Raw genomic sequence first — 14,197 nt, 5'->3', positions numbered from 1 at the left:
TTCTATAATTTTATTTAGTGCCAGTAACTGTTTTTTGCAGTGCCATTCAATGGTACAAGGTTCCATTTACCAGAGATTCTCGAGAATTTAACATCACTCTCTTTGCCACATGTTTACATTGCCGAATTTGCACAGGTTGCTGGCTTAATGTATGTGAATTGGGCCCTCCAAACCACTCACAACTCAAACCCCTTTTGCACATGGCATGGAGATAAGAATAAGTCAGTGGCCACACATGTATGTCAGACAGAATGTAGACAGTTGGTAGGAATTTGTAGTCTTTTGATGATAAGGATATGAACTCCCTAGTGCAGCATGGCCAAACTTGGCCCTCCAGCTGTTTTGGGACTACAACTCCCCTCATCCCCAGCTAACAGGACCAGTGGTCAGGGATGATGGGAATTGTAGTCCCAAAACAGCTGGAGGGCCAAATTTGGCCATGTCTGCCCTAGTGGTTTAGTTTTCCCAGACAAATGGCAAGCCCCCAACCAAACCTGGGTTGCAAACTATGGTTAGTCTAAACCAGGGTTTCCCAAACTTAGGTTTCCGGCTGTTTTTTGAACTACAACTCCCACCATCCATAGCTAGCAGGACCAGTGGTGATGATGGGAATTGCAGTCCAAAAACAGCTGGCGACCCAAGTTTGGGAAACCCTGGTCTGAACCACAAACCTGGGTTGGGAGGTGTGGCTAAGCCCAGTCACGACTTAGCTCAACACTAAGCAGCAGAGCAAAGGGGGATGAGCAGAGTGGCTGCGCTGTCATGTCTGGGAGCCGGCCAGCCATGGTTAAACCATGGTTTGGCTTAGCCTGAGGCATGAACCATGACACTGACTGGCTGTGGTTTGCTGGGGTGTCCTCCAGGAGCCTTTCCCAGCCAGCAGGGATTGATCCTGGAATGCAGGAAACTCAGCTAAAGCATCCATGACAGATGGCCATCCAACCTTTGCTTAAAAACCTCCAAGGAAGGAGAGTCCACCATCTCCTGAGGGAGACCGTTCCACTGCTGAACAGCTCTTACTGCCAGAAAGTTCTTCCTGTTTATAGTTCAAATCTCCTTTCTTGTGTAACTTGAAGCCTTTGGTTCGAGTCCTACCCTCCAGAGCCCTTGGGGTATCTGAAGATGGCTACCATTGGGCAGACAGCTCAGAAGGTAGAGCATGACCAGGGCTACCATACTTCAAAGGTCGAGTTGAAAGATGGAATTGACATGGGGTATGTGTGGGAATTTTCCAAAGGGCAGCGCTTTGTCCAAAATTTCAATGTACGTTATTCCTAAAAGAAAAGAAAGAAAGCTCAACCATTTTGTGGTCTTCCAAAATAATAATGATGAAACTAGGCAATCCTTGTTGTTGTTGTTTAGTCGTTTAGTCGTGTCCGACTCTTCGTGACCCCATGGACCAGAGCACGCCAGGCACTCCTGTCTTCCACTGCCTCCCGCAGTTTGGTCAAACTCATGCTGGTAGCTTCGAGAACACTGTCCAAGCATCTCGTCCTCTGTCGTCCCCTTCTCCTTGTGCCCTCCATCTTTCCCAACATCAGGGTCTTTTCCAGGGAGTCTTCTCTTCTCATGAGGTGGCCAAAGTATTGGAGCCTCAGCATCAGGATCTGTCCTTCCAGTGAGCACTCAGGGCTGATTTCCTTCCGAATGGATAGGTTTGATCTTCTTGCAGTCCATGGGACTCTCAAGAGTCTCCTCCAACACCAGAATTCAAAAGCATCAATTCTTCGGTGATCAGCCTTCTTTATGGTCCAGCTCTCACTTCCATACATCACTACTGGGAAAACCATAGCTTTAACTATATGGACCTTTGTTGGCAAGGTGAAGTCTCTGCTTTTTAAGATGCTGTCTAGGTTTGTCATTGCTTTTCTCCCAAGAAGCAGACGTCTTTTAATTTCGTGGCTGCTGTCACCATCTGCAGTGATCATGGAGCCCAAGAAAGTAAAATCTCTCACTGCCTCCATTTCTTCCCCTTCTATTTGCCAGGCAACCCTACTACTTTTAAAAATAGGGCAGCCCTCATCCTTTCTGAAATATGGCAACTTTAAGCATGAGACTTAATCGAAGAGTCCTGGGTTCGAGTCCCATGCTGGGCAAAAGGTTCGGTTGGACAAATGACCCACGAAGGTCCCTTCCAATTCTACAACTCTGTGCTTCCAGATCTCCATTCGCTCTCCTCCAGATGCGCGCGCCCCTGCCCGAACCAGGCCACCCTTCCCCTCACGCCTCGCGGCTGCGCGCCCCCTGCTTCCCCGCTCGCTCGGCGCGAGGGATCGCGATAGCGGCGTCGGGGGCGCGCCTTCCCCGCCCCTCGCCTTCCCTTGGGGGCTGCCGTGCGCTCGCTCCGTGCGCGCGAGGAGCAGCGGCTGGCTGGGCTGACTGGGCTGGCCGGCGGGCGAAGGGAGGCGCGCTCCCAGCAGGCGGACTCAGTCGGCGCCGCCGCCGCCGCGTTCCTCCCCTCGGGCAGCGTCCGCTCGCGGGAGGAGGAGGCGGAGAGGAGGCGGCAGCAGCAGCAGCTTCTCCGTCGCTCGACGTCCAGGGAGCCCGCAAGAAGGCAGCATCCTCGGGAAGCGCCGCCAGCAGCGTCCGCCACCTTCGCCAGCCGAAGAGGCGAGGGCGGCCACAAAGGGTTCTTTGTGCGGCGGCGGCGGCCCTTTCGTCCTTCTCTCTTGGCCGGCGCCAGCATGGGGGCAGCCAGCGCCACCTTCGTAGCCGTGCTGGCGGCGTCCGCCTTCGTCCTCTTCCTGGACGCGGCAGGTAAGGCTGGAAGCGCCCCGACGGCGGCTCTCCGGCTGCAGAAGCAGCACCGCCGGTCTTACTCCGAAGTCGCCCCGACGGCTCTCCCGTTTCCTCGTCGGCCGACCCTCGACTTGCTCTCGAGTAGACCCGTGCCACGGGATGCCGTCGAGGGCGCGCGCCGCTCCCAAGCAGCCCCATTTATGTCTTGGAAGGGAGAGCTCTCTGGACTCCCTCGGCTGGGAGGATTACTCTCGAGTAGCCCTATGTAGACTTCGCCCCAAGAGGCGTCGAAAACCAGTTGCTGTCTAGGCAAAGGCGTGCAGGAGGAGTAAAAAGGCGATTTTATTTAATTTTTTTTAACTCGGGAGTAGCCCGATGGGATTCCGTGGCAGCGCCGTCGAGGGGCCAACCGGTTGCTCTCGAGTAGTCCTGCTTGATGCCTTTTCACCTCGGGTACAACGGCAGCCTTCGGGGAGGACGAGGGAGCCTAGGAAACTTGCCACCGCGCCCCCTAGAAAATAGTTTATCTAGGTAGAACTTTTGAGTATACTTACTCGGAAGTAAGTTACCTAGGTAGGACTTTTGAAGCTGCGCCCTTTGTGTGCTTACTCGGAAGTAAGTTACCTATGTAGGTCTTTTGGAGCGGTGCCCTTTTTAATGCTTACTCGGAAGGAAAGCGCGCGGGGCGGCTCACTTCCCAGGAACCGCGCATCTTGAGGCGGAACAGTCCGTCTCGTTGGGTTACGCGAAGGATCGCCGTCGATTCTCGGGCTGTATTGTACTTGGCGCGGAGAAAGGCGGCCTGCAGAGTCCATTGGGGGCTGCTGCTCTCTTGAAGCACCATTGAACATTTACGTCCGTGCACTCGTGTTGGGAGTTGCCCTGCCAAACCCTTTCATCTGCAAAAGCCCAGCAGCGCCATCCTGCCCTCCTCTCTCTCCATCCCACCCCCCACCCCTTATACTTTATTGTGCAAAATAAAAACATCGCAGTATTCCCCACCGAGAGGGAGAGAAGATGGGATGGGGAAGGTCAGCATCATGATGCGTAATGGTGGTTTGGAAAGTTTGGTCAGAGTTGCGCGGCTCCATCCAGCATTACGCGCGCGCGCCCCCGCCCCCGCCTCTGTAGGAGACGTGAAGTTTTCACCTTGTGGAGTGAGGAATCGGGACAGGAGATGAGGAAATAAAGGGGATTTCCCTCCTTTTAATTCCACATTATTTTTTCAGTGGGGTGTTGGGAGAGGGCAGACAAAATGTTTTGGGAGCGGAGTGCCCGCCTCTTGCCGAACCCATAATGGGCAGAAAGTCCACCACCATCCTCTTGCAGTGGGGATAGTGTGTTGTTGTTTTGGAGTTTTGTCCTCCCCCCCCCCTTCCCACGAGTGCTTTTTGTGCTTTCGGAGAGTGCCATTTCCTGTGTGTTACCTGACTGACCTAACCCAGAAAGAGAGCAGAGAGGATCACAGAGCGGGGGGAGGGGGGGAAAGCCCGGGCGATCAGGAAACATTAGGATTCGGTTCAACAAGCCTTGCGATTGTTTGGAGAGCCTGAATTCAAGCGGCCCTATTAACATCTGACCTTGCACACTGGCTGGCTGCTGCTGTTGAATGCTTGCCAGCTCGTCCGGCATCTCTCTTTCTCCCTGCCTTAACAGCAGCAAGATTTATGGGAGCTCTTCGGAGAGGGAGGAGCCCGGAGTGTGCAGAGTGAATATGAGACTGGTGGAAGACTTAACAGTCCTTGCAAAAGCAATTGCCTGATCTTGCATTTTATGTCCAGCTGTGGATTTGTGGCGCTTTCTTCTCAGCCTTGCGTTTTATCCCCTCCACCCCAGGCGCTGTTAAGACTTAGGTTAGACTGAGGCTTTGATCCTGGGGCAAAATAATTCTATGGCCAATCATCCTCTTTCCAAGTAATTTGTGTGTGTGTGTGTGGTTCCTTTGCACTCTTAACTTTGGCTAGATTTGCCCAGCAATGGCAGAGAGATAATACAAAGTCATCCCCACACACCTTTGAATCATGCTTAATCACTTGGCTGCGGGGTAATTTGGCAGGTAGCCAGTGGAGCTTCCATTTGTTTGGTTTTATTTTTTTTAAAAAATTGCATTAACTTTGATTGCCCTGAAAAGGGATCCCATCCCCGATAGAAAAATAACAGGCCCAAACTGCAGATTAGAGAGGGCCTGTTAATCAGTTGCATGTTTAAAAGAACTTTTCTCTTCCTTTTGTTGAACCCGCTAATCCATTTACCTCCCCCCAGGAGGTGACAGATGCCTAGATTTCCTGTTATTCAGCTCCAGGGTCCCAGGGTCTCGCCATTTGTTGCTTTAGCATAGGGCAGGAGATAACATTTCTGGCTTTTTTAAGGGGAAAACCTTATGGCTGCCTTGAAGGACTCAGGGCAAGGTTGCAAAATCAACAAGAGCTATATATATATACACAAGTTGCAAGTACCCTGGACTCTCCCCCTCCCTCCTGTGGGCTTTTGTCTCTGTTGGGGAGGCACCTTTATTATTCCCAGACTGAAATACCCCCAGGACTGAGAAATGGCTGAAAATATGATAGAAATTATGTGTGCATGTTCTTTAGAAAAGACTTGGGAGCTGCTGGAGTGAGGATGCCTGGCTGCTCTTGTTTGCTGGAAGTTCCAGGCACAAAGTGAGATATAACCTCCCACCCCAACCCCATTTCCTTTCAACAGCTGGATCTGTTTTAGGGGGCCAGCCCTGAAAGCTCCAAAAAGTCTCCCGCCTTCCTCCTTTGACAGATTTCAGGCAGCTCCCTTCACTCAGTGTCATAATGGAGCCCTGTTCTTTTTAACAAGAGTTACTTTTGCTCCGATAACTTGACTGACCTTTGTGCTATTATGAATAAATACTTGTTCTTCTTTTTCCTTAAAAAAAAATAATTAAAAATCACGGGGGAACGCCGTTCTTGCAAAATACTGGAAATATTTTGATTGAGAAATCAGCAAAGTTAGGGGTCGGCTTTCAAGTCTTTTCCCCAGAAGTGCCTTTTTTTATAAAGAGTCCCATGTCTCTTCCATCTGCAAAAAGGTTCTCAGTATTGCTGTTTCCAGGTAGTGGTTGCACCTTATTTACTGTGGAATGATTTGACTCTCTTAAAAAACAACATGTTGCACACAGTTTCAGATAGAGACTTTTTTGTTTGTTTGCTTTCTTCGGGGTATAGTCTCTTCGTGGGATGCGTTGAAAGTTTGTACTTCAAAGGGACAAAGAGTGCCAGCCTATTGGGTAGCGTAGAAAATATCCACATATGTTTGTGGTTTACTTTGACAAAATGACTCTTGCTGGGACTGGCCTCTCAGAATTTCAGTGCAATAAGTTTGCCTTACCAGCTGTGGGACTTAACACAGTTTATACTTGAACAGGGATGAGTTGGTGCTGTGCAAGCCACTCTTGTTGACCACATGGAAAACTCTCCCATGTTAGACAGGGCATCCATAGATGTGCCCCAATTGCACAGAGACTCGCTTGCTTGATTTCTCTTTCCCTATTTTTGAGGGAAATTCCCTATTTTTGAGGCCTAATTTCACAAACCGAGCCTCCACATAATCAGACGCTCTTGTGGAGGTTTCAGCAAACATGATAGGCTATTTGCATGGTGGTGGTGAAGAGTCTGTATTACACATGCACCGTGATTTCGTAATAACAGTGGTACCTCAGGTTAAGAACTTAATTCGTTCTGGAGGTCCGTTCTTAACCTGAAACTGTTCTTAACCTGAGGTACCACTTTAGCTAATGGGGCCTCCTGCTGCCACCGCACTGCTGCCATGCAATTTCTGTTCTCATCCTGAAGCAAAGTTCTTAACCCGAGGTACTATTTCTGAATTAGCGGAGTCTGTAACCTGAAGCGTCTGTAACCCGAGGTACCACTGTAATGGTCCAGAAGATGGTATGATCTGGAGCTATACAGCTAATTAAGTCATGGAAATTTACTGTTTCATCTTTATTTGGGGCTTTACCCTAAATAAGTGGAGACTTACCGGTAAGTCTTCCTTTTGATCCATAGGAGTGTAACTTGCACCTTCATGCCTTAATTGCAAAAAAAAAAAAAAAAAAAGTTACTTGGAAACATTAGGGAGAAAATGGGGTGCATTTCAGACTGATGTTTAGCATTGTTCACTCAGAAACAGTGTTCCCTTCATTCTTAACAGGGTTTGCCTATTTAAAATTGCAGTGTAATGTTCTGATCTTATGCACTTTTAGGGTGCTTCAGATGGGGGCTTAATATTGGAAACAGATTGTACTGATATTGCAAATCAGTCATGAGCAGCAGTATGGCTTCTTTTTAACTTATCCCATTTTCTTTGGATAGGGTAAATCTGGATTAAATAGGGAAAATACATGCTGAGTGACATTTTGATGCTAACAATGTCCCCGCCCCCCCCAAAAGACACTGCAAAATACAACTTGCATAACTGAAGAGCACTGATATCACAGTAATCATTCATCTGGAAGCACTCTTTAATTCATATTAGCTGTAAGACCTCCTTCAGTCATACTCACCAAGCCACATGGGAGCTGCTTCTCTATGGTATAGTCTTACATATGTGTGTAAATATCACATGAATGTGTGCGTGCAATTGCTTTCACTGATTGCATAGTCCATGGGTGGACAAACTAAGGCCCGGGGGCCAGATCCAGCCCAATCGCCTTCCAAATCCGGCCCGCGGACAGTCCGGGAATCAGTGTGTTTTTACATGAGTAGAATGTGTCCTTTTATTTAAAATGAATCTCTGGGTTATTTGTGGGGCATAGGAATTCGTTCATTTTTTCCCTTCAAAATATAGTCTGGCCCCCCACAAGGTCTGAGGGACAGTGGACTGCCCCCCTGCTGAAAAAGATTGCTGACCCCTGGCATAGTCAGATCACATGATCATTCCCATTCACATATGTACAGTCATACCTTGGTTCTAGAACGCCTTGTGACTCAAACGTTTTGGCTGCTGAACGCCATAAACCCAGAAGTGAGTGTTCCAATTTGCAAATGTTCTTTGGAACCTGAACATCCGACGCGGCTTCTGATTGAGTGCAGGAAGCTCCTGCAGCCAATCAGAAGCCCCGCCTTGGTTTCTGAACGTTTTTGGAAGTTGAACGGACTCCGGAATGGATTCCGTTTGACAACCAGGGTATGACTGTACTGCAGTATGTGGCTTGATTTCTGTGGGTACAAGGTGGAGGCGAACAATGCAATCCTATGCTTGGCTACTATGAAGTAAGTCCTGTTAACATTCTGAGCCAATGTTCCTGGGATCCAGCAGTTCATTCAAATAAATGTAGACAAGTAAATGACATTGAATTAAAATACGGCTTGTCTTTTTTGGGAGTTAAATAGATTGTAATAGAACATGCTTTAAAGCAGCAACAAAACACCAATAATTTCAAGGGGTCTATTCTGAGCATAACTAAGTCTGGCCCCAACCTGTTGGATTACAACTGAGCAGTCCTATGCACATCTGAGAGTTAAGTTGCACTGAAATTTTTGGAACTTATTCCTGAATAAATATGGCTATTGGATAACTAACACCGTGAGTAATGTCACTTAGATTGTCATTCACTCAGTTTGTAATGAATTTTGCATTGCAGACTTTAAAGTGAAACCGTTTCACTAGTTACAAAAATCCATCTCCTTTGTTTTACAATTAAATTGATAATGAAAGAATCTTAAGTTTGGGTCAAAGAAGCAGTTAAGACTTCCACTAAAAATAGTTCTTCCCAGGCATGTCCTGGTTTTTGTGTTTTTTTAAAGCAGTAGTTATGTCACAAATGCTGGGATTCCACAATCTTGTCTTTTGCGGAAAGCACAGAAATGTGGTGGTAGGGGAAGAATGGAAGATTGACAAACTTGTCAGATTAATCCTATTTAGGAAGCTTTCAGTTGTTTGCAGGAAAGCTGATCCTACTTTTTAAAAAAAATACATTTCACTCTGGGCAAGGTGTTAACAGCGCTGAGTATTAGTCGGATGTATGGAAGCAATTTGATAACTAATTACAAAATGAGCATTCATGCTCTGGGTGGCTAAGATTAAAATGTAAAAAAGTTTTTGTTTCCTTGTGCTGCAAAATGTGCTTGATAAATGTGCCCTGGATTTCAGGCCTCTTGCGTGTTGGATACAACTGCCAAGTTAAAAGTTTGTATTCGGTGAACTCATAAGTTAGAAGCATGTAGCACCTGAAATATATAATTACATTCCAGAAAAGAATACTAGGTTTTTCTCATAGCCCTGGTCATTATAAGCATAGCTAACAAAGGCTACATCTAGCTACATCTAGCTAGTGTCCATCGTTTAGAATATCTTTGAGCTGTGATATGTTTGCTCCATATTTTACTGTTACTTTGGTTCAAATTCTGTTACTTTTGTAGTAGGCCTCCTTGTGTAAAGGAAGGAGGTGCAATTTAAGCTTGTTTGTTCTCCCTAGGCTTGTTTCTTTATAAAAGGAAGCTGTCATTAAGCTCAGTATGTCTGGAAAGTATGCAAGCACCCAAGTCTTTCTAATCCAGTGAGTACAAACTAGTTAGGGCTTCAAAGGAAACGAATGACAGGCTTTTGCTGCAATGAAAGAGGCAGCATTGTTTGTTAATCCTGTTTTTTATTGTTATTTAGACTGCTGGCTCCGGTAGCATTCCCTGTAACCATTTGGAACAAATAGCAATTTGACATAAATGATCGTCTTTTCTTTGTGTTTTGACTGAACCATGGGAGAGGTTTGAAGTTAAAGGTCCCTTCCCAGCTTACCTTTTGTGCAACTTTTTGTCTGATTTTGAGTCTTTTGCCCTGCTTTCAACAACCTGGTACCCTACAGATATTTTGGGCTCAGTTCTTGGGAGTTGTCGTTTGAAACATTTTGGGGGCACCAGGTTGGTGATGAGTAGTTTAGCCTGTTGCATTTTGTATTTTTAAAAATAACATGTAGTTTTAAGTTTCCTCCAGCGCCCTCACTTCAGAATGAAACCTGTAGCTTATCAGAAGGTATTCTGTCTTCATAGAAAAAGAAACAAATGTTTCTACTAGGTTAATGTTTCCTTTTGAAATTTGCAAATAGGTGGTTAGAATAACGTCAGCTTTCATGCTTTGACACATTTCAAGTTTTGTGAGCTGCTTTGAGCTCTGCTGGAAAAGCATCATACAAATAGCGACTCAAATAGCTAGTTAACACTGCGATTCCGTGCAAACTTACTGACAGCTGCTTCAACTGTGTGGGGGAAATCCTCTTGATTTGCATTTCTGGATGTATATATGTGACAGATGAAAATTTAAAAATAAATGTAGCCAGGTTGCCAAAATGTGATGAACTTGAATGAAAGGATCCTGTGAGACAATAGCAAGTTGTTTCACGGAAAGAGGTCATTGTTCGCTCAGTTTCCCCCTCTAATCCTTTTGAAGAAAGTTATCTTCAAGAAAGCTATTTGACTCTTGTGAATAACAGCAAAAAAGAGAGCGCTACTAAATTATCTGGCTGCTTTGATCACCAGGAGATTGGTTGGTCAAGAGGGCCCTCCAACTTGGACCAAGCTGTTGATGACAACATGTTTCTATCACATTAATAATAATAATAATAATAATAATAATAATAATAATAATAATAATAATAATTTTATATACTGCCCTATCCCCGCAGGTCTCAGGGCAGTTCACATGATAACATCACAATCTAAAGGTACAAAATAGATAATAGAAATAAAAACAAGAAGAACCCAATAATTCCCCCTCCCCAACACATTTTAAAAGGGTGTCAGCCAGCCAAGCGCTGCTACCATTCACCATACCAAACATTACCTCTATCAACCCATAAACCACCACCACCCCTCAGCAATATTACAATAGTGCCCATAACTCCATGTATAATAATTGGTGTATTTCCTTTTCTCTGACAAAAAAAAAAATGATTCCCTATTCCTTGGACCCCTTCTTCTGTTGCTGTGAACTCACAGCTTTCTTTCTTCCCTTCAGTTCCTTCTCTACCAGCCAGACTAAGAACATAGCAAGGTCAGGCATTTTCTGGAGCCCAAAGACTGGCAGCTGTGCTGTTATTTTCCCTTGGCATGGGAAGCGAAGAAGGTGGGAGGATGAGCATGAGAGAATTTTCGCTTTGCAATGTCTTGCTGCTTCTGGGATTTAGGGGCCAACTGAGAGCAAAACGTTGGAGGTCCCCTACTCGCTTACAAATGGTGAGCTTTTTATAGAGCTGCCGTGATATCACACTTGAAATAGACTTCCAAGTAGTCTACGGCTTCTTTCTTTCTCTCTTTCAGGCTTCTGTTGGAAGTTTTGATACCACTAGCAGCAGCTACTGCTGCTTTTTTGGTTGTGTGTGTGTTTGCTTAAATGATTGCACAGTGACACTGCTGGTTTTTATTATGTTGTAGCAATAGTATTTTTTCCAGTCCAGTTCATTGTGCAAGCCATTGCTTTTGCTTTTCTTTGACAGTAGATGTGCACGTACAGTGGTACCTTGGTTCTCACACTTAATCCGTTCCAGAAGTTCATTCCAAAACCAAAGCGTTCCGAAACCAAGGCGCGCTTTCCCATAGAAAGGAATGCAAAACGGATTAATCCGTTTCAGACTTTTAAAAACAACCCCTAAAACAAAGATGTTACTATCTAACGAGATCATTGATCCATAAAATGAAAGGAATAATCAATGTACTGTACTATAAAATAAATAAGACAGTATTGTAGATGATAAAAATTAAAATATTTTTTTCCTTACCTGCACTGATGATAGTCATTGTTTGAATGGGGGGGGGGCTTTTACCCATTTCTGCAGACACACAGTCAATTAATCAATTAATCCGTAGCTGAACTGAGTTCCACACAGTCACAAAAACAAATTAACCGAAAAAGCCTCAAACACAAAAATGCAAAATAAATAGCAAAAACAAAAGTGCCAAAAAGTGCCAAACCTAATCAGTTCCAGAAGTCTGTTTGACTTCCGAAATGTTCGAAAACCAAGGTGCAGGTTCTGATTGGTGCAGGCACCCCGGGAACAATAGTCAACAGTGTTTGGGAACCAAGGTACCACTGCAAAATGGAAGAAACCACTAACTCCCTGGGTAAACATTATTAGGATTATGATGCATCTGTATTCTTGTACCCATGGTTAAACTAGCATTGAAAAGAACTGAGGTTGTGGTCTTCAGATTTAGCAGTAGAAAGTTAGAACTCAATAGAATTGCCTACCGAACTGAAGTAAGCAAAACATACAATGTAAACAGGAACTCGGGATATTAGTTGATACGTGAATTGTGTTCTTCTTGCTTAATGTCCACTTAAGAAAGCAGACTGTAAAGGCTTTCCTTACATAGACATAGAAATTGTTTGTTTATTTATTGAAGTATTTCTATACCGTTATATCAACTACATTGTGGTGGTGTGCAACATTAAACTTAAAACACCACTGCAACAGTTCAGATAATCATTCAAGTGACTGGCTGATTAAAAAATAAATAAACAGCTGCAAAGGCCTGGTGGCATAAAGAAAGTCTTCAAGAGACACCTAAAAGTCAAATGCAAGGATACTGGGGGGGGGGGGGGCGGGAATTCTGTTCCACAGCCTAGGATCAGCATCACTAAATGCCTGTCTTCAAGTTAGAGGCCAATTGAGCCTCTGCAACACAGGGAATGCCTAACTGCATTGCTGCAGGTGACCGAGGTGGGATATAACTGCCCTTTAAATATATCATGGACACAAGTTCAGGACATTGTACATCAAAATAAGAACATTGAACCTGGCCCGGTGTGCATGTTTTAGCAGAGGTGCCACATGCTTTAAGCCAGGCATGTCCAACCATAAGTTGCCTGCGATCTGCCATCCAGTATCAAAAACGGGCAGTGATGTAACCACACTCTCCCATGGTCATTCTTCAAGTTAAACAGATTATATTTGACTGAGTTTATGATAAAATTACAGTGGTATCTCAGGATAAGTACTTAATTCGTTCTGGAGGTCCGTTCTTAACCTGAAACTGTTCTTAACCTGAAGCACCACTTTAGCTAATGGGGCCTCCTGCTGCTGCCGCGCCGCCAGAGCACGATGTCTGTTCTCATCCTGAAGCAAAGTTCTTAACCCAAGGTACTATTTCTGGGTTAGCGGAGTCTGTAACCTGAAGCGTATGTAACCCGAGGTACCACTGTAATAACAAATGGCAGCCACTTCCATAAAACTGGGAAAGTTTGTCATAAGTCAATATTTTTTTTAAAAATACATACTTTGTATACTTGTAATAACAGAAGGAAATTACATTGTGGACAGGGCCCTACATAATCAGAACATGATGCAGGGATTGTTGCTCACAAAAGCTCATGCCATAATAAATGTGTTAAGTCTTTAAAGTACCTCAGGACTCTTGCTGTTTTTCAAATGAGTCAGGGTTTCCCCCATACGGTGGATCCTCGGGGTATGTTACCTTCTGGTAACATAACTTTTGCGTTGTGAATGTGGCAAACCCAGAAGTGTATACTTCTGGGCTTTGCCGTGCACGCATGCGCAGAAGTGCTCTATCGCGCTGCGCATGTGCGCAGAAGCAGCGCCTCATGTTGCGGACTTTTCAGGGGTACGTAAGGACGAATGTATTAAATTTGTATCTGGAGGGTCCACTGTATTTCGAAACAGAAATTGGATAAACTGAACTGCAGAGTTGACAGCCTTCAAGCACCACCTTAAGAACTGGATGAAACCCGTAGAATTCCCCTGGATCCAACCCACCCCTTCCTTCCTTTTGAGTAAACCTAAACCAGCCCTTTCTCTCTCTGAGGAGCTAGCATTCAGGGCTGCACACTCACCCATGTACCCCTCCCTGCATGGATGGGATGGCAGCAGCCAGGAAGGGTCCCCCACTCCCTTGCGTGTTTTTACTTGGGAGTAAGCCTCGTTGCGCTCAGTGAGAGAGCTCATCACTTTACAGCGGGGAGGGGGGGCAAGGCAGTCCTCTCCTCGAGGGCTGGATCCTGGAATGTCCAGCACCATTTCTCTCTCTCTCTCTCTCTCTCTCTCTCTCTCTCTCTCTCCAAACCAGCCCTTTCTCTTGAGGAGCCAGTGCACAGGGCTTCTCTTGCCCGGTCTCTCAGTCTGCGTATGCCTCCGCCCAGGGCTGTCTTAAGCATATGCTGTGCAAAGATCTGCCCGGTGCCCCCCCCCAGGTTGCCCAGTTCCAGGCGCACAGGAAGGCGGAGCCAGCCAGCCACCTCAGCATCTCGATGGCTTGGTCACCTCCGAACTTGCAGCGCAGAGCTGCCCGCAGCAGAAGAGCCTGCTGGGGCGCTCCGACCGATGGGCGGGCTCTTCCCCGGACTCAACTCTCGGGTCCCAGACTCTCAGCCTGGTGCCCTGAGAGCCCGGTGCCTGGGTGCATCGTACCCTTAGTGCCTATGGGTAAGGCGGCCCTGTCTCTGCCCTCTTCATGCCTGCTTGCTTCTCCTCCTCCAGAGAGAG

At 46.0% G+C, this 14,197-nt stretch overlaps 1 protein-coding gene across 4 annotated transcripts in view; it reads left to right on the top strand.

The window, feature by feature from the left end:
* The first annotated feature begins 2,407 nt into the window (after positions 1–2,407).
* ROR2 (receptor tyrosine kinase like orphan receptor 2) overlaps positions 2,408–14,197 on the top strand; it is a 172,523-nt gene continuing 160,733 nt past the window's right edge. For all 4 annotated transcript variants that reach the window (XR_014013100.1, XR_014013101.1, XR_014013102.1 and 1 more), the window contains exon 1: positions 2,408–2,757. Coding sequence is in view for 1 of the 4 variants with exons in the window: in XM_081213610.1 (XP_081069736.1) it covers positions 2,685–2,757 (73 nt within the window). In the remaining 3 variants the exon portion in view is untranslated. The remainder of the gene's footprint in view (positions 2,758–14,197) is intronic.

The sequence above is a fragment of the Podarcis bocagei genome (assembly GCF_964188305.1).
Source record: "Podarcis bocagei genome assembly, chromosome: 11".
In the NCBI taxonomy this organism is placed as follows: Eukaryota; Metazoa; Chordata; class Lepidosauria; order Squamata; family Lacertidae; genus Podarcis; species Podarcis bocagei.
Note: the sequence above shows the minus strand (reverse complement) of the source record. Positions and strands in the feature narration are given on the sequence as shown.